Source organism: Trichomycterus rosablanca, chromosome 8 (assembly GCF_030014385.1).
Source record: "Trichomycterus rosablanca isolate fTriRos1 chromosome 8, fTriRos1.hap1, whole genome shotgun sequence".
Lineage (NCBI taxonomy): Eukaryota > Metazoa > Chordata > Actinopteri > Siluriformes > Trichomycteridae > Trichomycterus > Trichomycterus rosablanca.
In genome coordinates this window covers 2,397,850-2,424,359 of record NC_085995.1, presented here as the reverse complement: position 1 = coordinate 2,424,359, position 26,510 = coordinate 2,397,850, and the positions used below count along the sequence as shown (strand labels likewise).

The 26,510-nt window shown below is 41.7% G+C and overlaps 1 protein-coding gene across 1 annotated transcript in view; it reads left to right on the top strand.

Annotated features, from left to right (window-relative positions):
- The window catches only part of LOC134319648 (neuroligin-3-like), a 119,766-nt gene that overhangs the window by 24,077 nt on the left and 69,179 nt on the right, over window positions 1-26,510 (top strand). Inside the window, exon 2 of the mRNA XM_063000941.1 lies at window positions 22,016-22,667. Within this exon, the coding sequence (XP_062857011.1) occupies window positions 22,217-22,667 (451 nt within the window). The 5' untranslated portion in view covers window positions 22,016-22,216. The remainder of the gene's footprint in view (window positions 1-22,015; window positions 22,668-26,510) is intronic.

The following is a 26,510-nucleotide window of genomic DNA, read 5'->3' as shown; positions in this document are numbered from 1 at the left end:
TAGTTCTACAATTACTGACTGTAGTCCATCTGTTTCTCTGCATGCTTTGTCACCCCCTTTTCACCCTGTCCTTCAATGGTCAGGACCCCCACAGGAGCACCACAGAGCAGGTATTATTTAGGTGGTGGATCATTCTCAGCACTGCAGTGACACTGACATGATGGTGGTGTGTTAGTGTGTGTTGTGCTGGTATGAGTGGATCAGACACAGCAGCGCTGCTGGAGTTTTTAAACACCTCACTGTCACTGCTGGACTGAGAATAGTCCACCAACCAAAAATATCCAGCCAACAGCGCCCCGTGGGCAGCGTCCTGGGACCACTGATGAAGCTCTAGAAGATGAGCGACTCAAACAGCAGCAATAGATGAGCGATCGTCTCTGACTTTACATCTACAAGGTGGACCAACTAGGTAGGAGTGTCTAATAGAGTGGACAGTGAGTGGACACGGTGTTTAAAAACTCTAGCAGCGCTGCTGTGTCTGATCCACTCATACCAGCACAACACACACTAACACACCACCACCATGTCAGTGTCACTGCAGTGCTGAGAATGATCCACCACCTAAATAATACCTGCTCTGTGGGGGTCCTGTGGTGGTCCTGACCATTGAAGAACAGGGTGAAAGGGGGGCTAACAAAGCATGTAGAGAAACAGATGGACTACAGTCAGTAATTGTAGAACTACAAAGTGCTTCTATATGGTAAGCGGAGCTGATAAAATGGACAGTGAGTGTAGAAACAAGGAGGTGGTTTTAATGTTATGGCTGATCAGTGTATGATGAATAAAAGGCATTCTATGTAGAATATTCTTTATGACGATTTGTTTTCTTTAACGCATCCTCAAATCGAGCTTTACCTTTTTCATCTCACGTCCCTAGAAACTGGAGGAGAAAAAATCCTGATCCCTGAAACAAAGGCCTGCGTTCCCGGGAGAACGTTCCGGGTTCCGTCTCTCCTTGGCCCAGTTTCTTCTGCTCTGGTTAATAAAGATAGAAAAGCTACAGCGTGAAAATCGTGGACGCGTGTCTGTGAAACCTCCTGTATTTAAATTGAATCTCTGAACACTACATGACCAAAAGTATCTGGACACCTGACCGTCAGCATCAAAAACAATGGCTTCAATGCCCAGCCGTACTTCTACAGTATGGGCAGTACGGACCGCATTTCTCCAGATCCACCAGGTTAAAGTAAAGAAACACAACAATGAAACGCGACCCTATTTATCCGCTCGGCCCAGATTTATCGCCCCCTGTACCCCCCCTGGTGCCCACGGGTACTGAATCCTCGTGCTGCGTTTGCCAGAGATGTTGATGAAGGAGACCTGGTGAGGGAACACACCGGAGACGTAAAGGAACCGCACACCTCCGTACGTTTTCACCTGTAAATAAATGACACGCCGAACACAATGCATCATGGGTAGCAGGCTGGTGTAATTGAGGCATTTTTCATGTGCAGTTTAAATGTTTGCCCGGCTGCGCTCGGACTAATGCGGCTCCGTGTTTCATCAGCCTCCCGAGAGGAAGCGACCGGGGCCGGCGGACGACCCCCGGGGGCCCGCAATTAATGTCTCACAACTTTTCTGTGTGTAGTTAGTGTGTCGGCTTGTCGATGTCTGTTACGTCTCATACTGGGAACCAGTACAGACTGGTACATGTTTGTTTGGAGCAGACTTTCACACTATATGGCCAAGAATGACCAGCACAGAGATCTGACCTTAACTCTACTGAACACTGATGAGTAGAATTAGAACGTCAGCTGCATTCCAGGCGTCACTTGGAAACTTTTTTGACTAAATGTGCACAAATTCCCACAGACGTACTCCAAAATCTTGTGAAAAAAAAGTATTTATTTATTAATAAATGTATTGATTTACTTGATTTATCCCAAAGGAGATTTTTGAACTGGATGTTTTTTTCAAACAGCATCAGTGCCCAGCAATACAAACACTCTTTTCACTAAATGGACACAAATTCCCACAGACGTACTCCAAAAGCTTGTGAAAAGCCTTTAAGAATGTATTTATCAAAAAATGTTTATTTACTTTATTTATCCCGAAGGAGATTTCTGAACTGGAACATCAACTGAGGCTTTCTCGACTGGCATCATTGCCCGCTATACGAATCCTCTTTGACTGAATAGGCACAAATTCCCACATACATACTCCAAAATCTTGTGGGGAAAAAATGATTTATTTAGTTAGTTATTTAGTCTAGTATTTTAGTTAGGTGGTTAGTTAGTTATAAATGTATTTAGTAAGTCAGTTAGTTAGTTAGAAATGCATTTATTAATTAATGAATTTATTTATTTAGTTATAAATGTATTTATTTATTTAGTTAGTTAAAGTGTATTTAATAAGTTGCATTAATTAATTACTTTATTTATTTATTTAGTTATTTAGTTATAAATGTATTTATTTATTTAGTTAATATAACGTCTGAATGTTTATTGTTCTGAATCTATTTCACATGATATGGTCGTGGGTCAGGTAACCCTCTTCTGACTAGATGGGCACAAATTCCCACAGACATACTCCAAAATCTTGTGAAAAGCCTTTTCAGAGGGCGGAGGCTATTATACACTTCTTCTATTTTTAGAATGAATGCTTGTCAGCCAAAACGATTGCTAACAGGTGTAATAAATCAATTATCAATTCATATAATGTTGCAGCAACAGTTTAGGGAAGGACATTGGCACAAATTACCGCAGACGTACTCCAAAGTCTTGTAAAAAGCCTTTTCAGATGGCGGAGGCTATTATACACTCCTATTTTTTTAATGCATGCTTTTCAGCCAAAACAATTGCTATCAGGTGTAATAAATCAATGATAATGTTTCAGCAACAGTTTAGGGAAGGACATTTCCTGTTCCAGCATGACTGTTTCCCTGTTCTCAAAGCAACTGAAGCTCTATAAAGACGTGATGAAAAGCTCAGAATAAACCGGAACATCAACTGAGGCTTTCTCAACCAAAATTAGTGCTTCTTTTGACTAAACGGGCACAAATTCCCACAGACATATTCCAAAATAGAGTAGTAGAGATGGTTATACATAAACAGTATTGTGGTACCTTTTCTAATTTTTGTATTCATGCTAGCAGGTGTAATAAATCAATTATAATGTTGCAGCAACAGTTTAGGGAAGGACAAAAAGGGAAGAAGCAAAGCTGAGAATAAACTGGAACATCGACTGAGGCTTTCTCGACCGACATCAGTGCCCGGCTATACGAATCCTCTTTCACTGAATGGGCACAAATTCCCACAGATGTACTTCAAACTTGTGAGAAGCCATCTCACAGACAGGAAGAGCGACTGTTGTTCGAGCTCTCGGCCTGGTGTCTGGATACTTTTGGCCATGTGCTGTACCTACACTTTTAGCTGTAACAGTATCTCCCTGGGCTAACAGCGGATCATTGCTATGGGGGGGATGTGATCAATTACGCTCGGTAACTTCCTCATGTCTCGCTTTACTGATTTTCATTTTCACTATTTAAAAGGACGTCATGCATTAAATCATGCGCGTCTCCTCCCGCAGCGCCGTCCTTATATTTCTATTTATTCTCCTCGCCGGCCGACGCTCCTCACTAGAGCCGGGCTTTCACTTCGAGCCGGGCTGTAATTGAAAAGACATTTTCACTCCTAAATCCTGACGGTCCCGACACATCTCGCCGGCGAATATATGATGCTTTTTTAATTAGCATGCGGCGGCGCTTTTCCAGCCTCTAGCTTACGCGCTTGATAAAGGAAATAATTCCAGACCAATTAACCGGAGGGAATGAAATGTGCTGGGTCATGATGGAGGGGAGAGAACGGCTTTAAGACTTTAACAGATGAAAAAAACGCTGGGCTGGACTGTTTCGAGGGTTTTAGACATATCCAAATCATATCTAAATTAAATCAGGAGGTTTCAGTGACTCACTTTTACTTCAGTGTTCGTCTGCTAGTTATGACTGAATACAAGGCAAGCTATTAAGGGTTAAGGACCTTTTCCAGGTGCCCAACAGTGGCGGTAGTGGGAATTGATCTGGCAACCTTCAGCTTACCAATCCTGTTCCGTCTAAATTAATTAATTTTATTTATTTATTTTGCTGCGTGAAAATATCGATATACAAGGTTCATATAAATAAGACTAGTTTGCCTACACCAATTAAACTAAACCACAAGCATTTATTATTATTATTATTAATATATTATTATTATTAATATTATTATTATTATTGTTGTTGTTTTGTTGTTATTATTATTATTATTATTATCATATTATTATTATTATTAATTATCTTTATTGTTATTATTATTATTATTATTATTAATAATTATTAATAATAATAGTAATTATTATTATTATTATTAATTATTATCATTATTATTTTTAATATTATTATTAATTATAATAATAATTATTATTTTATTAATTATTAATTATTATTATTATTATTATTATTATTAATATTAATTATTATTAATTATTATTATATTATTATTATTATTTATTTATTTTTTATTTTATTTTGTTTTCTTCAGTTGCTTTATAGCGCTCATGCTTGCGGTGGCTCCAGTTTACCCAGAAACACCCTGGACAGGGCGGCAATCCATCACAGGGCCAAATCCGATAGCTTTGGATTCACGGGATTCAAACCCTGATCTGAGAGGTGGTGGGCTCGCATCACAAGTCAGGAATGTCGCTCTGAGACATTTTTTAAATGCATGTTTCCCAATTTAGTCATATCCGGTTACTCGATCACGTTTGTTTTCTCCACTCCTGATCGAGGAGAGCCATGACTAAGACACGCCCACTCAGACACATGTGCAGTACGGACCGCTTCTTTTCACCTGCACTTTGTAGCGCACACTGATCTCCGTTATCCCTCGTCTCTGTGCAGCAGGGATATACGCCATATAGACGCCTGCATAGATGCCAGGCCTGCCTGAATACAGTACAAGCAATTGAGGGTTAGGGGCCTTGCTTAGGGGCTCAGCAATGGCAACCTGGAGACAGAGGGGCTTAATCCAGCAACCTTCTGATTACCAGTCCAGTAACTTAACCGCTGCTCTCAAAAATATTTTTAAATATTTTTGGCATGGTGCAGATGCTTTTCTACCAAATTACTGAATACAAGGCAACTTGACCATGGTGGGGCTTGAACCGGCAACCTTTTGATTACTAGTCCAGTACCTTAACCACTGAGCTACCACTGCCCACAATAATTACATTTATTTTTATATGTATGGCATGTAGCAGATGCCCTACACCACTAGGCTACGGCTTCACTAGAGCAGCGCCGTGGTCGGTGGACCCTCATCTGTCCGCCCCTCCCTCTGACACAGTTGTTCCTGCAGAGCGCTTGACCACACGGCGTAGATAAACTGGTTATATTTAGAATCATTACGTTTGTACTACATGGAAGTAAAAGTGACCGGCGCGTCCGTTACGGTTATTGATCATGACGTGCGGGTTCGAGGGCACGGCGGTGAGTGCGGCGGTAGGTTTGGGTAAACGAGGGCAGACGGAGTGAATTCGGTGGCGCCGGACCCTCTTACCTCAGATGACCGCAGCGTCTGAGAGCCTCATGGGTCTCTGTGTCCATTCTCGGTCATTACACTGCTCCGTGTGTGTGTGTGTGTGTGTGTGCAGCTCTCGTGTCTCGGCAGTAATAACAGCGCTGCTCCTGTTCACAGGCGGTTCTGGGATTTCGGTCGGGACCCTAAAATAAAATTGTTCCGAACGGACCCTCGACCGTCTTGTTCCATTTTGTCAGGATTCAGCGGCTCTTTTGGTCTCGTCCCCCAGACCCGCCCTCTTATTCCATATCAACATTAAATCTAAACATTTATGTTCTTTTATCGCTTCATCCTGGTTTAAGACCACAAGTAATCCAGCCTGGACTCGAAACCAGTCATGTTCATTCACTGACACACTGGGATGATTTATATCAGCCAATCAGCATCCAGCTTCTTTATTTAATTATCGTTTTGTTAAGTCTAAAGCAGAGTTTTTTAAACCAAAACAAATTTAACGTCCCCTTGTGGAGGCTTTACATTACACCTTGTAAACCACAGTGAGACCAGATTGCCACCATGTTTACTATAGTATAATAATATGTATGAGTATGTGAATATATTTTGTTTTGATGCTGTTTGTGTTGCCGGGTCACGGTAAAATCATAAACAAAATGTGAAATATAGATAGTTAAACAGACAGACAGATATATAGACAGACAAATAGATGTATAGATAGATTATAGACAGACAGATAGACAGTTAGATATATAGATAGATATACAGACAGACAGACTGATAGATGGACGGGCAGACTAACAGACAGACAGACAGATAGATAAACAGATCTGATAGACAGTTAGATATATTGATAGACAGACAGACAGATAAATAGATACACAGACAAACAGATAGATAAACAGACAGACAGATATAGATAGATAGATAGATAGATAGATAGATAGATAGATAGATAGATAGACAGGCAGACAGATCTACTAAGCACTTAAGCTGACTTGTACTTATTTACTAACAATTTTTTTCCATTTAAAAAACAAAAAACAAAAAAACACTTTGGTTCTAACAGGTTTCAGCAGATTTGTGTTCTTCGACTGTTGTTTACTTAAACTAGAGAAATGAAATGTTTACTATGGAAGCTCTTCTGTAAGTCGCTCTGGACAAGAGCGTCTGCTAAATGCAGAAAATGTAAATGTAATACATAGACAGATAGATAGACAGACAGACAGATATACACATAGACAGATAGATAGACAGACAGGTAGACAGACAAATATATAGACAGATCCAAAATAATCATACTGAGTTTTAATAATTGGTGATTAGGTTCAGGTGAGCGGTAAATAGTGAGCCCACTACTGCTGAGATCTGGGGATCCAGGGTTCGAATCTCTGCGGTGCTATCAGCCAGTCGGGCATCCACATGGACAGATTGGTTATATCTGAAGGGTAAGTGTGGCCGAAACAGCCTAGCCTAGACTTGTCAGTGCACTCTTCAGTGCAGGTCCCAAGCCCGGATAGAAATAGGAGGGTTGTGTCAGGAACCTCCGAGGACCAGACCCGCTGTGGCGACACCTTAATACGGGAGCAGTGGAGAGACGCAGAAGAAGAAATAAATGTCCTGGTTAGCGGTGCGGCTTTGTTTCTTGTTTCTATACGTATTAAATTTTCACGTCTTCAGACACGAGACGTGGAGCCGAGCAGTGACAGGGATTCATTACCTAATAGATCCGGCAGAACCTTTGATTTCAGGGCGGCCTGCCAAATCCCCAAAACACCACTTTAATCAATCACCCTGGCACCGAGCCAATTCAGAAGGACGAGGCAGAACGAGTCCGGCTTTCAGGCGGGATTAGAAAAGCCGAGCCGCTCGAGTGCCGCGTCCTCTCTTCTGTAACGAGGGGGACGGGAGTCTTTTTGTGACGCTCATGCTGCGTGACGTCCTTGACCAGACACGTCCAGGAAACGCTGCTCTTCTAATGAACTACATTTCCCAGCATTCAGCGTCATGAATGGCCATGTGACGGTATTTTTATCAGACCCCAAAAAGGAGAGCATCAGACCCCCCCAAAAAAAGGGCATTACATCCCAAAGAAAGAGGACACCAGACCCCAAAAAAAGGGTATCAGACCCCAAAAAAAGAGGGCATTAGATCCCAAAAAGAAGAACATCAGACCCCCCCAAAAGGATGGCATCAGACACTAAAAAGGAGATCAGACCCCAAAAAGAAGGATATCATACCCTCAAAAAAGAGGACAGACCCCAAAAAGAGCATCAGACATCAAAAAGGAGGACAGCACCTAAAAAGGAAAACATCAGACCCCAAAAAAGGGCATCACAAAAAAGAGGACATCAGACCCCCCAAAAGGAGGGCATCAGACACACAAAAGGAGGAGATCAGACCCCAAAAAAGAGCATCAGACATCAAAAAGGAGGACAGCACCTAAAAAGGAAAACATCAGACCCCAAAAAAGGGCATCAGACCTCAAAAAAGAGGACATCAGACCCTAAAAAGAAGGGCATCAGACCCCCCAAAAAAGGGCAATAGACACCAAAAAGGAGGACATCAAACGGCGCCGTTTGGACCCTGAACGAAACTCTGCGGATGAATAAAAGCAGCGGTGAAGAACCGAGACGAGCAGCCGAGACTGATTGGTATGCACCTCACCAGCTTCCCGCCTTTGTGCCGTTCAGATGCAGACATCTGTACCGACGGATCAAACAGAGGAACCACGAATCAGAGCGATACAGGAAACGCGGATGCGCTCTGAGGGGAGGCACGTCGACAAATCACCCCCCGTCCGAACGGCGGCCGGTCACGATGGACGACGTTCTCTAATAGAGCAGGTAGACTCGAGCGAAGCGTTTCTGTAATTACCGTCTCCGCCGCGTCTATTCAGAACCTCCATTATTTCATTTGCGGTAATGAATCGCTCAGGCGCTTCCGTGCGCTCGGTTCTGTTATTTGTATTCAGTTTACGACATCGGTCGCGCTTACGTTAATTAAGCCATCAACGGCGTTTGATTTCTGTCAGGATGCTCAAAAAGCTCGTTCTGCAATCATGGAAGATGATTTGGAGTCGCCGTACCTTCTCTTACTCTTCTGAAAGCACTGTAAACAAAATTAAGAGTCGGTTGATATTTTGCCACTTTAATAATAATAATAATAATAAAAAAAATAATTTCTATGGTCAGGCACTGATGTTATGCACAAAGATCTGACTCAGAATCCATGATGTTGGAATCCAGAAACGTTCCAGTTCATCCCAAAACTGTTCCCGAAGTGTGGTTGAGGTCTGGACAAACCTGTTAGCACCGTGTCTTGGAGCACAATGACTTTTTTAAAGTGTATATTTTATTTTACATGACTAATGTTGTAAATTAGATCCCCAGGCGGGGCGGTCCGGTTCCTTTCTGTGTGGAGTTTGCATGTTCTCCCCGTGTCTGCGTGGGTTTCCTCCAGGAGCTCCGGTTTCCTCCCACAGTACAAAAACATGCAGTCAGGTTAATTGGAGAAACTGAATTTCCCTATAGGTGAATGTGTGTGTGTGTGTGTGTGTGTGTGTGTGTGTGTCTGCCCTGCAATGGACTGGTGCCCTGTCCAGGGTGTTACTGTGTGCCTTGCGCCCATTGAAGAGCTGGGATAGGCTCCAGCACCCCCCGTGACCCTAAATGGATAAGCGGTTAAGAAAGTGAGTGAGTGAGTAATGTTGTAAACCAGTTATCAGTTTAGCTAACACACCATAACTCAGTAATAAGTAATAAGAAGAGCGTCCACATATTTTAGATAATCAGTCAGTAGTTGGTGATCTGAGTAGCTGGTGGACTGAGTAGATGGTGGACTGCGTAGCTGGTGAACTGAGTAGGTGGTGGACTGTGTAGCTAGTGGACTGAGTAGCTGGTGGACTGAGTAGTTGGTGGACTGAGTAGCTGTTGAACTGAGTAGCAGGTGGACTTAGTAGCTGGTGGACTGATTGGTTGGTGGACTGTGTTGCTGGTGGACTGATTGGTTGGTGGACTGAGTAGCTGGTGGACTAAGTAGCTGGTGGACTAAGTAGCTGGTGGACTAAGTAGTTGGTGGACTGAGTAGCTGGTGGACTGATTGGTTGGTGGACTGTGTTGCTGGTGGACTGAGTAGCCCAGTGGGTAGAGCTATTAAACGGAGGGTTGCTGGTCTGAAACTGGCTTATGCTCTGACCCCAGCTTCCAAAAAAGCTGAGATATGCTAAAAAAGCATTTTATTATATTGTACACGTGTATCTGTATATAGAATCCAATACTGCAGGTGCCTGGGTACACCTGGCACCTCTGTGACCTGGCACCCAATGCCCCGTGGCACCAAATACTGTATCAAGACACATCTTGCAAGTAAGAGAGCTTTTCTTTATGCTTTTTTATCACGACAATGACTCAGAGCAGCACCAATCGAATATGCTGAAGAGCCCTTTAGTAAAGGTCAATCAGCCAATCTGAAGCTGAACAGCCTCTCTGACGTGGTGCTGATTCCAGGCTGCAGGACCCGACGTGCAGAGTTTCAGAATAATAACGGAATAAAAACGCCGTCAGACCAAACAAAGCCGCACCGAGACTGAAACACGCAAAGCAAACAAACCGTTTCATATGAAACGAAACCCAAATATTAGCCGTGTGTACGGCGGCGCTGTGTGCTGATCCAGCCAGGGTGAAAGAACAGAACATGATCACAGCTCAGTGTCATTCAGCTTAGCGATTCTGAATGAAAGAAAAACCAAAAAGCATTAAAAGGATTTTTGTTATTCTCAGAGTCGTCAGATCTGCATAAAAACTCGTTTTAGAAGAATGTCGAAGCCAAAGCTTGACATTACAGAACACTGAGGATTGTAATGTACAGTAATGTACTGTAAAACCTGAATAAATGAATGCATAAATAAATACATAAATATATAAATAAATAAATATTTACTGAAATAAATATGAATACATTTAATAAATAAATTAATTAATACATTTTAAATAAATATTAATTCCGTAAATAAATAAATACATACTAATACATTTAATAAATGAATTAATAATACATTAAATAAATAAATATAATTTAAATAAATAATAATTATAAGTACAATAAAGAAAGAAATAATTAAATAAATTTTAATACATTGAATTAAGTAATTAATTAATTATTACATTTTATAAATAAATAATAATAAATCAAAGAAATAATTATCAATACAGTAAATAGATAAATAAAAAAATTATACTGTAAATAAATATGTAAACAAATTAAATAATTATACATTTAATAAAGAAATTATTTAATAAATTTAAAAAATAAATATTAATACATTAAATAAATACATAAATAAATAAATATGAATACATTTAATTAAGTAAATAATTAATATATAAAATAAATAAAAATTAATAAATTAAATAACAAATATTAAAATAAAAAAAATAAATTAAGTAATTCAGTAAGTAAATAAATATAAATAAATATTAATACTGTAGACAAATAAATACATAATAATACCTTCACTAAATAAACTTTGTAATACATTTAATAAATTAATATTAACAAATAAATAAATATTAATGCACTAAATAAATAATTAAATATTAATACATTAAATAAATAAATACATATTAATATACTAAATAAATAAATAAATATTAATACAGTAAATAAATAAATACATATTAATTCATGTAACAAATAAATGTATACATTTAATAAATGAATATTAACAAATTAAATAAATAAATTTTAATGCATTTATCCATTACTTTTTACAAACTGCTTCATCCTTTGGTTTTTAATATCTGGTAGCGATGGGTGTAGCGGAAAAAACCTGAACTCAGTAATTAGCGCTGGTGTCCACAAAAATTTGCTATTTTTGTGATTTTAATGAAAATCACAGACCCCTGATGAACAAATCCAAACAGAACAGAGCTCTAGTGCAGCCCTGACTGCGCCGGTTAATAAACACCCTCCGTTTAGCGAATCAGCTAGAAAATATTTTGCTTATTTAGGCCAAGGGTACCCGGCAGGTCCCAGAGGGGCCCCAGACGACCCCGTCAGCACACGGTGGCTTTCACATCTATTATAGAGTAAGTGTGAGAGATTCTGTCCTCATTAATAATGAGAGAGAATCCAGCAGCAGGCTAAGGTTTAACATCCTGTCCAAACACGAGTCACAGTTCACTTTCGGAGGATTTCGGAACATGAATGCAGGGCTTTTCTAACTAAGACACGCCCCCTCCGACGCGTCTGCAGTAGCGACCGCTTCTTTTCACCTGCAACAAGCGGGAAACCTGTTTATTTTTGATTTATTTTTGATTTTTAAAATGTAATGTATTCAGTTATTTTTATATATTTATTTACTTTTATTTATTTACTGTTTATTTTTTTATTCTTTTTTCTCCCACTAAAGTCTGTTATTACTTTTTAACATTTAAACTGGTCCGTGAGCGATCAGGTACCCACCGAGTGCACGCATTAGTGTGAATGTATTACAGGAACTAATGCACGGACGTATTTTGACATTTTGCAAATGTTTGTTCTTTGTGCAACATGGCACCTCTCTGATTAAAAGTGCCATTCACTGCGGCTGGCGAGGCACCAGACGGGGCACATTCAGGACCGTCGTAACCGAACGTTCTGAATACTGATCTGGTACCTGCGCAGGAACTGAAAAGATGTTCGGCGTGTCGTGCATTTAAAGCTGACGAGCTCTTTGTGCTGAACAATAGTTTAAACAGGTGAGACTTTGTGTTGAGCTGGCAGTCAATTCTTTTCTTTCTTTTTTATTTTGTTATTTCCTGCGTTTTGGGGTTTTTGGGTTTTTGGGGTTTTATTTGCATGGCGGTGCAGCTTGCCACCATTTAGCTGCCAGCTAGACTCTAACTTATGATAAATAGCTGGCACCGAAGTGCTCAGAGCATTGTTTAACCCAGTTTTCTTTTTTCCCCTTCCTTTTAAAGTATGTATTTATTTTTTATTTATTTTTCATTTATTTCTTTTTATTTATTTCCTTTTATTCTTTTAGCCCTTTGTATTTATTTATTTATATTTATTTATTTATTTTTCATTTATTTTTTTTTCATTTATTTTTTATTTATTTATTTATTCTTTTTTTTACTTTCTATTTTTTATTCATTTTCTTTTATTGTTTTATTTCCCGTTTATTTATCTTTGATTTCTTTTTTATGTATTTATTTCTTTTTATTTATTTATTTATTTGTACTTTTATTTCTTTTTGATTTATTTCTTTCTTTTTTTCTTTTTTTTTTATTCTTTTTTTTATATATTTATTTATTTATTAAATATTTAAATTAGTTTATTTTTATTCGTTTATTACATTTTTATTTATTTATTATTATTTTTCTATTATTATTCTTTTTTATCCCTCAAACTCTGGAATTACTTTTTAACATTAAAACTGCTCCTGGGGCGAGCGGGTACCATGAGCGGGTAGCATTAGTGTGAGTGTCGTACAGGACCAGTAGCGCTCAGCACTGATGTATTATTTTTTAAAAGATGATTACAAAACGATGCTGCGGGATACGAGCCGAGTTCTAATGAAACGTGGTTGTGGAAGATAAATACATCTGGTCTGGGCACAAAATGGGCACAGCAAGCACTGGTGGACAAAGGCGGGCACTTAATGAGCACTTTCCTACGGTTCAGATCAGCTTCTACAAATGAACCACTTTCCTGCTTTCTTTAGAAAGCACAGATTTCCAGACGTGAAAAACTTATAATAATTAATAAATAATATTAAATCATGATATTATCAAAATCACAGGTGCATAAAATCATACATATAGCATGTGACCAAAAGTATTTGGACATGTGATTGTGAGCTTGTCCATAATTTGAAGTATGTCTGTGTATGGGCATTTGTATTTTCTTTTTCTTTTTTATTTATTTTATTTATTATTTTTTAGTTTTTCATTTATTTTTTTTTGTTGTTTTTTCTTTTTTTTTCTTTTTTATTCCTTTTTCATGCATTTATATTTTTATTTATTTTTTTTGTTTTATTCTTTCATTTATTTGTATTTATTTTTCATTCACTTTTTTATAATTTTTTTTTAATGTATTTATTGGTTTTATTTTTGTATTTTTATTTTATTTTTTATTTTTTTATTTATTTAATCTTTTTATTTATTAATATATATTTCTTTATTCTTTTTTTTATTAATGTATTTTAATTATTTATTTATTTTTATTTATTTAGGTGTTTGTACTCATAAAACTCAATCCTGAATCTGGAAAGGGCCTTCCCTAAACTGTTGCCACAACATTAGAAGCATATCATGTATATAATGAATAGGGGACGACTGGCATGTGGGGCTGAAACAAACTCCAGTGAACTGCCAGTATATAGGACTCACGTTATTGATACTACAAATCCCAGAATGCACTTGCACTTCACCTTCTATAGCACATTCATCCGAGGTCAGAAGTCAGTTACGCTCACTATTTTAATTACATTTAAACACTTCCAAAAGAAATGGCACAACAAAACGATAAGCGGGCGATGAAAACAGGGGCCTCCCTGTTGGGCCCTAATCATAGTCCCGGGTTTTGGCCTCCCTGTGATTAAGTTTGACACCTCAGATCTAGAGTGTAGATCAGTCACACAGACGTGGGTGGGGGGCGAATACTTTTGCACACAGGTCTAAAAATGCGATACGCAGTCTTAAATCACCAGCGTGAACACAGACTGCATGCGTCGCTTCTAAATTTACTCAGCAGGTGTTTACTTTACTCTGATTAAGCTCACCGGGGGCGCCCGAACGCTCCTAATTTACGGCACGGGGGCGGCAATCACCAGAGCTTTTACCTCACGTTACCCCCTCCTGTATAAACAAAACAGTGAGTTAAATAGTTATGATCCGACTTGTAGTGCACTAGTCTGATGTTCTGTTCAAGTGTGTGTAGTAGTATGTGGTTTGGGACGCAGCCTATATTTGGGGTGCATGTTAATTCATGCACTTATTTCCTTCCTGTCTGGGGTTGCGGTGGGTCCAGTGCCATGGTAAATACAGGGCAATGAGGGCATAAGGCAGAAATACAGGCTGGTTAGGGTGACACACACACACATACACACACACTCGTTCGAGCTACACTATAAGGACAAAAGTATTGGGACACCCTTTCTAATTATTGAAGTCATGTGTTTTAGCCACAACAGTATTATATAAAGGGAATTATATGCTTCCAACTTTGCAGCAACAGTTTAGGGAAGATCCATTCCTGTTCCAGCCCCTGTGCACAAAACATGTTTATAGACACTCCAGTGTTGGAATGAATTGGAACGTCTATTAAACATCAGCACCCAGCCATACCAGTGATCTTTTGACCAAATGGGCACAAATTCCCACCGTTGTAGTTCAAAGTCTTGTGAGAAGCCTTCTCAGAAGAGCGGCTGTTGTTCTAGTTACTTGAGACGGGATGTCCGACAAGCTCGTGGTCAGGCGTCCAAATACTTTTGGTTGTGTAGTGTGCAAAACGATTGGTTTTTGAGATGTTTCCACAATAAGTCATGATTTATGGACGCAGTGTTGTCACCACGATGCTCTTTCGACCAGATGGGCACAAATTCCCACAGACAGAGAAGCAACTGTTGTCCGACAAGCTTGTGGTCAGGCGTCCAGATACTTTTGACCATGCAGTGTACAAAATGATTGGTCAGATTGGTGTGATTAGTTTCCACAATACGTCATGATTTATGGACGCGGTGTTGTCACCATGATGCTCTTTTGACCAGATGGGCACAATTTCCCACAGGCAGAGGAGCAACTGTTGTCCGACATGCTCGTGGTCAGGTGTCCAGATACTTTTGACACTGTAGTGAACAAAAGTATTGGTCTAATTTATTTCCACAATACATCATGATTTATGGACACAGTGTTGTCACAAATTCCCACAGACAGAGGAGCAACTGTTGATCTAGTTACTTGAAACGGGATGTCCAACAAGCTTGTGGTCAGGCGTCCAGATACTTTTGGCACTGTAGTGTGCAAAATGATTGTTTTTTGTGATTAGTTTCCACAATAAGTCATGATTTATGGACGCAGTGTTGTCACCACGATGCTTTTCTCTTTAACAAACCCGCAATCGATTCGCATTCGTATTCAGATTGGGTGTAAACGCGGTCCGTCAGCTATATGTGGCGTTTTTCTTGTCAGTAAAACGCGTTTCTTTGAGGTTTGTGCTACTAGGTCGTTTTTTTTTTACCCGTAGCGCTCGAGAGTTCGACCCTGCCACGTGGCGTGCTTGGTATTCCTCTCACGCCGGCTGTCAGAGCTCCTCCAGACAGGCGCTCGTGTGGTCCGATGATTGGCGGGTCGGTGTGTTTGACAAGTTTCCAGAAGGGCGGGTGCGAGAGGATCTAATAGGACGTGCGTACCGCGGCTCGAGCGCTGATGCCGGCTCTCGGCCCGAGCGGCGTGTCTCTGCCCTGTATTTACGAGCCGCCCGAAGGCCGAACGGACCAGACGAGTCGATATTTTCTCTCAGGACTGATGGGATAATTCACCTCCATGATGGAAATTCAACAGCTTTACTGAATTAGTGCCGGTCACATGACGGCGCCGCGTGTAGAGACGGATATTTGGAGGCTGGACGCACCTCGCTGTGCTTGGAATTGTTTTTTAGGACTTTAATAATCCCCCCCCCGTCCCCCGTCTTCCTTTCTGATCTCTGGACTGTCGATTAATTGGCACCGGATGATTTGGGATGGTTCGAGCGATGCCCGGTTGGTTCCGCTTTAAATGAACTCCAACACCAGAAGGAACGTTTATTAATCATCGTGCAGTCGGTTTACAACGCTGTACATCAGTAACCATGCAGCTATAGCGATCAGCCATAACATTATGACCACCTTCCTAATATTGTGTTGGTCCTCTTTTTGCTGCCAAAACAGCCCTGACCCGTCGAGGCGTGGACTCCACTAGACCCCTGAAGGTGTGCTCTGGTATCTGGCACCAAGATGTCAGCAGCATCTTTGTGGGGCCTTTATGGATGGGACTTGTTTGTCCATCACGTCCCACAGATGCTCGATTGGATCGAGATCTGGGGAATCTGGAGGCCAAGTCAACACCTCAAACTCGCTGTTGTGCTCCTCAAACCGTTCCCCAACCATCATCCTGCTGAAAGAGGCCACAGCCATCAGGGAACAGCGTCTCCATGAAAGGGTGAACATGGTCTGCAACAACGCTTAGGTAGGTGCTACGTGTCAAAGTAACATCCACATGGATGGCAGGAGCCAAGGTTTACCAGCAGAACACTGCCCAAAGCATCACACCGCCTCCATCGGCTCGCCTTCTTTCCATAGTGCATCGTGGTGCCGTGTGTTTCCCAGGTAAGAGACGCACACGCACCCGGCCATCCACGTGATGTAAAAGAAAACGTCATTCATCAGACCAGACCATCTTCTTCCATTGCTCCGTGGTCCAGTTCCGATGCTTACGTGCCCATTGTTGGCGCTTTCGGTGGTGGACAGGGGTCAGCATGGGCACCCTGACTGGTCTGCGGCAATGCAGCCCCATACGCAACAAACTGTGATGCTCTGTGTATTCTGACACCTTTCTATCAGAACCAGCATGAACTTCTTCAGCAGTTTGAGCCTTGGCCGCCGATGACCCTGTCGCCGGTTTACCACTGTTCCCTCCTTGGACCACTTTTGACCGGGACACACCCCACAAGAGCTGCAGTTTTGGAGATGCTCTGACCCAGTCGTCTAGCCATCACAATCTGGCCCTCGTCAAACTCGCTCAGATCCTCACGCTCGCCCATTTTTCCTGCTTCTAACATCAACTTTGAGGATAAAATGTTCACTTGGTGTCTAATATATCCCCCCCACTAACAGGTGCCGTGATGAAGAGATAATCAGTGTTATTCACTTCACCTGTCAGTGGTCGTAATGTTATGCCTGGTCGGTGTATGTTATGAGGAGATAAGGGTACTCAGCAGCAGCTTTTAACACCTTGAATTCTGCGCCGTTCTGATACACACGTGAATAAAAGAGTCCGAAAGGCCAGTGCTCATCAGCAGGTAACGTGCTAATGGTGCTAATGGTGCTAACAGGCTTCGGTTAGAGCGAATCGTTTATGAGCTGATGTGGTTTTACCTGGAAAAACAAACAAACAAAAGGACCAGTCGTTTGTACCTGTAAGTGAAGTGGCAAAACTTTAGGGAAGGTCCCTTCCTGTTTAGGCATGACTCCAGTTGCCTGCACAGAGCCTTAACCTCAACCCATTCAACATGTTTGGAATGAATTGGAGTGCTGACTGGCAGCTGGGCTGGCATACTGCAGTCCTCTTTTGACTGAGTGGCCACAAATTCTGACCCTCACACTCCAAAATCTAGTAGAAAGGTTGGGAAGGTGTCAGGTGACTTTTCATGGTTTTGCATGGTGGGCAGTTGTAGCCTAGTGGTTAAGGTACTGGACTAGTAATCAGAAGGTCACTGGTTCCATCCCCACCACTGCCAGGTTGCTGATGTTGGGCCTCTGAGCAAGGCCCTTAACCCTCAATTGCTTAGACAGTATACTGTCACAGTACTTTGGATAAAAGCGTCTGCTAAATACCATAAATGTAAATAATTTTAGGGCAGTGGTAGCTCAGCGGTTAAGGTACTAGACTAGTAATCATGAGGTTACTGGTTTAAGCCCCACCACTGCCAGGTTGCTGATGTTGGGCCCCTGAGCAAGGCCCTTAACCCTCAATTGCTTGGGCTGTATACTGTCACAGTACTGTAAGTCGCGTCCGCAAATGCCATAAATGTAAATAAGTTTAGGGCAGTGGTAGCTCAGCGGTTGAAGAACTGGACTAGTAATCAGAAGGTCACTGGCTCCATCCCCACCACTGCCAGGATGCTGATGTTGGGCCCTTGAGCAAGGCCCTTAACCCTCAATTGCTTAGACTGTAAACTGTCACACTACTGTAAGTCACTTTGGATAAAAGCATCCACTAAATGTCATAAATGTAAACAAGTTTAGGTCAGTGGTAGCTTAGCGGTTAAGTTAATAGGCTAGTAATCATAAGGTTGCCAGTTCAAGCCTTATCATGGGCAAGTTGCCACAAGTGGGCCCCTGAGCAAGGCCCTCAGTTGCTTGAATTGTATTCAGTGATAACTGTAAGTCGCTTCAGATAAAAAAGCGTCTGATGCGACGCAACGCAAATGTAAATGCAACTAGATGTCCGACAAGCTCATGGTCAAACAGCGTGTCCATATACTTTAGGCCGGTTCTGTTTGTGCGTCATTTATGATTGTTTTTAATAGGATGTTATGTTGCGTTCTGCCAGATCAGGTGGAAAAATAAAGCGCCAGGCTTTAAGCGATTATGAAGTGCGGCGCTGTGATAAGTGCACCTCGAGGAATGGCTGATATTGCCATGCCCGCACGGTTGGCACGCCCCGGCGGGGTGCCCATCCTTTATACATCATTTACATAGTCATTCCGCGACGCAATATCCAGCTCTAAAAGCGCCGCGCTCCTCTCGGCGGTCGTTCGAGCTTCCGGAGCAGGCGATAGCCCGAAGGTCTGAGCTCTAGGAACTGAAAATTGATCAGCGCTGTGGCGAGACGAGCTCCGCTCCGGCGGGGACTCCCGGTGCTGATTAGCATTTACAGTGCCCGCTGCCCGTGTAGCATTTGCAAATGTGAACTTTCCGAAGGGGCCCGCAGAGCCGCGCTCGAAAATGTTATTCCGCACGTCTTCATTTATGAGGTTGAATAAGGGGTGGAGGGGTGGTGGGGGTGGCAGGCGGGTAACGGATTTACCTGCTGGCAGGTCTTTTATTCCTTCTCAGTGACCGATGTATTACTGATGTGGACGCTCTTCCGTCCTCGGGTCTGGACGCTACAAAGAAATGCTAGACGTGGGGCAGCAAGACACCCAGGAAAGTGGGCTAGCACTTTAAACCCAGACCTCCACTCTGACCGAGGAGAGCCGTGACTTACACACGCCCCAAACGACACGTGTGCAGTAGCCGACCGCTTCATTTCACCTGTGTGAGGCGGGTTCATATGGAGATCCGTATCGTGCATGGAGAGGCACGCACTGATCTCCATTATCGCCCACCTCTGTGCAGCACCATCGAACAGCCAGCAGAGGTCGTAACTGCAGCAATTATGAGGAATCCCATCCAGCATCCAACCCTCGGACGAGCCGATCGTCGCCCGTATAGGCGCCCGACTGGCTGGTAGCAGAGCTGAGATTCGAACTCACGAGTTTAAGGTGTCAGTACTGGCGTGCTGGCATGTTTTAAAGCTCATAAATAGGTTCTGAAATGAGAACGTTTGTTCCCAGTTGGAACCGAAGAACAGCCAGTTACGACATCCAAGAGAAAGCAGTGATGTGGGGCAGCGCCCTCTGTTGACGATAAAAACAGGTACAGGTACAAACTCGGGTCGGTTCTCTAAAAAAGGCCGGAATGGAACCAGTTCAAGATCCAGATTATCTTGGTCTAAATGGGCTAACCAAACCCCAGGACCTGGATCTCAGTTTTGGATGGTGTTAGTGATTCAGGGTTTATTATTGGGACACTTGATCCTTGAGGGAACGTCATTGATAGATTTGTGACACTTTATGCCCAAAAGTATCCGGACACTCGATCATAAGCTTGCCGGACATCCCATTTCATAATTAAGATGGGGTTACAGCCAGGGCTCCTCATAATTGACTGAATGGAAGTATATGAGCAAGTGTAGCAGTATTGCACTTCAGTTCCTGTGCTGATGTTATGACAGTTTGGGACACAGTAGTCTCTGACTGAGAATGTGAGATGTAGATCTGTGAGAATTTGTGCTTAGTTGGTCAAAAGAGCGTTTGTATGGCTGGGCACGGATGTTGATGTTCCGGGTCATTTCAAAACTGTTGATTGGAGCTGAGGTCAGGACAACCTCTGTGCAAGGGCCTTCCCTAAACTGTCGCGGCAAAGTCGGACACATATAATTTCCTTTATGTATCTGATTTATCAGTTATTTCGTAATCAGAAGGTGGTGTCCCAATACTTTAGTCCATACAGCGTAAATAAAAGTGGCTCTGTGAGGGCACAAAAGGCAGGAGCTTCAGTCACAAATGCTGCTTAGAATGAAGCTGGAACGCTTCCTCCACTCATCAGGGAGGTTCGGTGGCCCCCGGAGGCCATCAAAAGTTATTCCGACTGATCATCCGATCGATACGATGGGACGTTTCTGCTCGCCGAATGATTTATCGAGAACGAAAAGGACAAATAACTTTCGACCTTCACCGTCACCTCAATCTAACAATCTAACGTCCAGTGTCTGGGAGATTTCAGATCGACGGGTGGTCAGCTCTCTCTGACGTTTTAATCAAAACCGATCGAATAATCAAAAATATTTTAACAAAATGTTCCAGCGCTTCAGGAGAAAATCTGACACTGCCAACGTCAATGCCAAGCCACATTAGAGCGGTTTGTGTAGCTTGAATTGGTGCAGGGTTTATTTTGGGACGGTTTGCTATTAATGGGTCAAAATTCTTGGCACTCTTGATATAGATGTGGAATAAGTGTATGCAGTACCTGATAAATTGAGCAAAGAGTGGAGTGTCAGTGTCTAATGTAGGTTGGCAAAGCAAGGTTGAACAAAGCACCAAATGAGTGAGTCCAATTAATTCAAGGTACTGCAGTACCTTATAACCCTAAGCTCGAAATCTTTGAAACCCTTAAACTCGTCATCAAAGTGTGAATCTGAGACGAATCTGCAATAGTGTGGAATAAGCGTCAGATCCAGTGTTACAGCTCCACATGTATCTGTGTTTATCTGGATTTTCCTCCCTGTTTCACTTTTAAACTTGTGTTACAGCTCCAGCTTCTGAGAGTCTAAAACGCTTCTGGTTCAAAATAAAGCTTAATGTGGTTTAATGTAGTAAAAGAAGGAGACAGGAGCACTAAACTTCTCTTCATTATTACTGCTCATAAGTTCCTCCACTAATCACATTCCTCACTCGCTGTTTTAATACAATAAATCTAAAAAAAACTAAAAAGCACAAAAGCTATTATGTCTCTTCTCATGTGAATGCGCCGGTACTGAACGGAATACGGTATTCCAAGATCAAGCATCTCCACCATTAAGAAGCGTAAGGAAACAATAAAGAAGTTAGGATAAAGTGCAGCTTTTATTGTGTTTCAGTGTGTTTATATTATATTTGTGTTATATTTGTGTATAAGAGTCAAAAACAACCTCATTATTTTACATGAGCCTAAAATATATGCAGGTCAACGGGACCATGGACGCATTAACAGGTTCCCCAAACATCCTTATGGGGAAAAATACCTTGAAACTCAACGTCTTTAAAACTCGACACCACTCCCAGAACCAACTGAGGTTGAGTTTCAAGGTACCGCTGTGCTGTTAGACCGCTTTCATCATTCAGTGATGGATTGTGAGGGTACCAATAATTCTGGAAGCGCCCGTGACTAATACCAATACTAATACTGACCTCCAGTTTCAGATCATGATGTGCTCTTGTTTCTCTCTCCCCCCCTGCAGGAGGAATCTGACCCCAGGACTGGACACTGAATGATTTCTGGACCGGACCGGAATACAAAACGCTGGATTTCCGTCACCCTGCGCCCTCCCTCCGTGGCCGATGAGCGTGATCAGATCTGAGGAGGACCTGAAGGACGGAGGCGCGTGCTGAGGAGCTGTTTCCTTTCGGCGTGTTTTTTTTTTCTCCTGTTCGTACAGACCATGTGGCCGACAGCTCAGAGGAACCGTGTCCTGGCGGCCTGGCCCGGATGGCGCGCGGCCGGTCTGTGGATATGCTCGGCGTTGGCGATGGCGCAGGTGCAGGCTCAGATCTATTACCCGACGGTGAACACGCATTACGGGAAGCTGCGTGGCGTCCGGGTGCCCCTGCCCAGCGAGATCCTGGGCCCGGTGGATCAGTACTTGGGCGTGCCGTACGCAGCGGTGCCCGTGGCGGAGAAACGCTTCCTGCCGCCCGAGCCTCCGTCGTCGTGGTCGGGCATTAAAAACGCCACGCACTTCGCACCCGTGTGCCCACAAAACATCCACAACGCCGTGCCGGAGATCATGATGCCCGTCTGGTTCACTTTTAACTTGGATATAGTGACTACGTACATACAGGAGCAAAACGAGGATTGTTTGTACCTCAACATTTACGTCCCGACGGAGGATGGTGAGTGAGTCGGGGGGTAAAGGCAGAAAAATGATCTTCTCTCTTTATTTTTATACTCGGTGTTGTGTTTGAAGCATGAATCGTCCTGTGCATGCCGTGTTCGTTCATCATCTCAGTATCTCCGTTCATCCTCGTCATTCCATTAGCTCTGCCCTGTACATGCCAATGTTAACGGCTTCCTCTTTTGTAAAGAAACGACAATTATATATACAAAAAATAAAAAAGCTCGATACGAGAAATCAGATGATAATCAGATTTAAAAGAGATTCTCTAACTGTTGGGGGGGTAGGTTGGTTGGTAGTGATAAGCCTGCTTGAAGATCCAACGTAGGGTTGGTAAGTAGGGTTCTGAAACAGGAGAGGCCTGTGGCATCAGTCCTACCCATGTAAGACCCGCTACCGTCTCCAAAATTCGGAACATCCCTGTAAACCCCTGGCACGGTGCAGCGTGGCACGTATTCACTCAGAAAACGAGACGTCCGTTTACTTTAGGCTAGGTAGATGTCAAGTTGGGTCAGGTATATTCCAGACAGGGTGCCGCCTAGTGGTCGTTTAAAGCAGCCAATCCACCTTTTGCATGTTTTTACATACGAGACAGAACAGAAAGCCGGAATCAAACTCAGGAAACTTAGGATCTCCAGGCTCGTCTGTCTGTGCTTCTGTGGAGCGGAGGTATCCACACTACCAGCCGTGCCACAGGGCACTAGTGTGGTGCAGCCCTAAAGACCAGGGTTCAAACCTTACTCCTCTTTATTATCTGTGAGGGGTTTGAACGTGGGCGGCACGGTGGCTCGGTGGGTAGCACTGTTGCCTCACAGCAAGAAGGTCATGGGTTCGATCCCCAGACGGGGCGGTCCGGGTCTTTTCTGTGTGGAGTTTGCATGTTCTCCCCGTGTCTGCGTGGGTTTCCTCCGGGAGTTCCGGTTTCCTCCCACAGTCCAAAAACATGCAGTCAGGTTAATTAGAGACGCTGAATTGCTGAATAGGTGAATATGTGTGTGTGTGTGTGTGTGTGTGTGTGTGTGTCTACCCTGCAATGGACTGGCACCCCGTCCAGGGTTTTACTGTGTGCCTTGCGCCCATTGAAAAGCTGGGATGAGTGAGTTTGAACGTTCTCCTTAAGAACTGAATGCTGGTTGATCCTTGGTGCGAGGATGTTTCACAAGTCTGGATTTAAGCGGTTTATCTCACTCTTCATGGCAGATTGAATAATGGGGCATCTGTCAGGTCTGTCCACAGATTTTTGATAAGGTTGAGTCTGATTTATGAAGTGGTGATGGGATTGCTCAGTCCACAGATTCGACAATCTCTGCTCTGGATTCTTGTCCAGATGCCCAGTTTGATTGATGGTTGAAGGTTGTGCCAATCTTCCATTTCAAAATTATCGAGGCACCACTATGGTCCTGGGAACACTCCACTCACAGCCTTGGAATATGGTTTTACATCCTCACCACAGACAGTTCCTTGCTTTTTATGGTTGGTTTTTGTCCTATTAGGGATTTTTTGCTTGCCCCCGTATTTAGGCATCGCCAAAGCAGATCTGGACGCAACCCTTCTATTTCTATCCAGGCACTGAGAGCGCACTGACAAACGTGTCCCCCAAACGTGTCCCCCCCCTATTTTGGCCACCTCCCATTTACGGACATTAGCCAATCATGTCCATACAGACACCCGACCGGCTGATAGAACTGCTGAGATTCGAACTCTGGACCCCCAAATCTCAGCAGTAGAGGGCTAGCATATTGCATCACTGCTCACAATAAAATCAAGGGGTGAATAATGTTTAAATCAACTGTGTATTTAAATCCATGGCCAAAAGTATATGGACATTGTTTCTAATTAACTAAGTTCAGGTGGATAAAATCAATTCTTTCAAATCGAACAAATGCTGCCAATTTTCTATGCTGGCAACAGTTTAAGGAAGGTCCCACTGTGACCTTGTTCAAAAAGTCAACATTGACCTGAAAGACACGGACGTTCTCTGTGACAAATTCCATCATTCTAGTCCGAATCCTTTCAGTATTTGTGATCTATGTTAAAATCTTCAAAACTAAGGAAGAAACGATTCATGTCAATATACGTCAAAAAGGAACCGATGGATCAGAAGTAAATGAACGTCTCATTCTCGGAGTGGTTACCGATCGCGCCACGTTGCATAAACGCTCGTCATAAGAAACTCTTAATAAACGTGCGATATTAAAACAGTATCAGGACGACACCTGGGGTTCGGCGTCGAGCCGGAGATAATAAACTTCAGATGAAAAAGTGTCAGAACTTAATGCACCTCGTGTGATTTCCCATGAGCTGACGAAACCCCGGCTCCATTTCCTAAACCGGGACGGTATTCACGGATGGCGTTTGTAAACACGCCGGTGCTCGGGGGGGCGGCTTCGCTCGGATGGTAACGGGTCTTACATCGAAGTGCATGTGAAAGCAGGCTTCCTGTGTCCTGACAGGCAAGAAATCAATGAATTAAAATCTATTAACTATAAAACAGAGAAAACAATCTTATATCTTGTTCTTGTTGTTGATTGATTGGTTAATAGGACTGGGAGGAAATGGGGGGGTGAGTTTGGGGTTTGGGATTGGATCTGGGGGTCTGAAACCAGATCTGTTTGTTGCATGTGTCCTGCTGAGTCTTTTGTTATTTTGCAGTTTTCTATTCATTCCACAGTCAAAAGAATATCCAAGGAATGCGCCCGAAAACCCAACAAGAAAATATGTAGGAAAGCAGGTACGTAAACACGCCGCCGCGCGGGAGGAGGAGGAGGGGAGGAGGGCGATTGGTACGTCCTCTCCGAGTCCACGTCACCAATCCATGAGGAGACTGAATATTAATGTTGTTTTTTTATAATGTGATTGTTTGATTGTTATTCAGCAGTGTTTACAATATACACGATATGAGCAAAAGTATTTGGACACCTGACCTTGAGCTTGTTGGATAGTCCATGTCTAGACCAGTGGTACCGTTGAGGTTGAGCAGGAAAAGGGCCTTCCCTAAACTGTTCCTGTAAGATTGGATATTCTCTTAATATAATCGATGTATTACACCTGTTAGCAATTGTTGTGGCTGAAACACAATTAATGAATAAAAAAATTAGAAGAGGTGTCCCAGTACTTTCTATCATGTAGTGTACTTTGAATAAAAGTGTTAAATACTGTAAACTTATCATAGTTACTCATCATAGTTAGTTTATCAGAAATAATCTATAAATCACCATAAATCTTAAAAATAATAATAATAATAACAATAATAATAATAATAACAATAATAATAATGATGATGATAATAATAGTAATAAAAAGAATAATAATATAAATATGAAATAGTAACTATTTATTGTTATTATTGTTGTTGTTATTATTATCATGGTAATAAAATGAAATAAATATAGTTTTAATTATTATTAATAATAATAATAATAATAATAATAATAATAACAATAATAATAATAATCATAATTAATAATAATAAAACCAATAATAATAATAATAATAATAATAACAATAATAATAATAATAAATAATTAATAATAATAATAATTGTTATTATTAATAATAATAATAATAATAATAGTGATAATAAATAATTATTATTAATAATAATAATAACAAGAATAATAATAATAATAAATAATTAATAATAATAATTATTATTATTAATAATAATAATAATAATAATAATAATAATAGTGATAATAAATAATTATTATTAATAATAATAATAACAATAATAATAATAATAATAAATAATAATAATAATAATAATAATAATAATAATTATTATTATTATTATTATTAATAACCACTGTTTTAGATCAAATAACAGCTTCCTAATAACTGT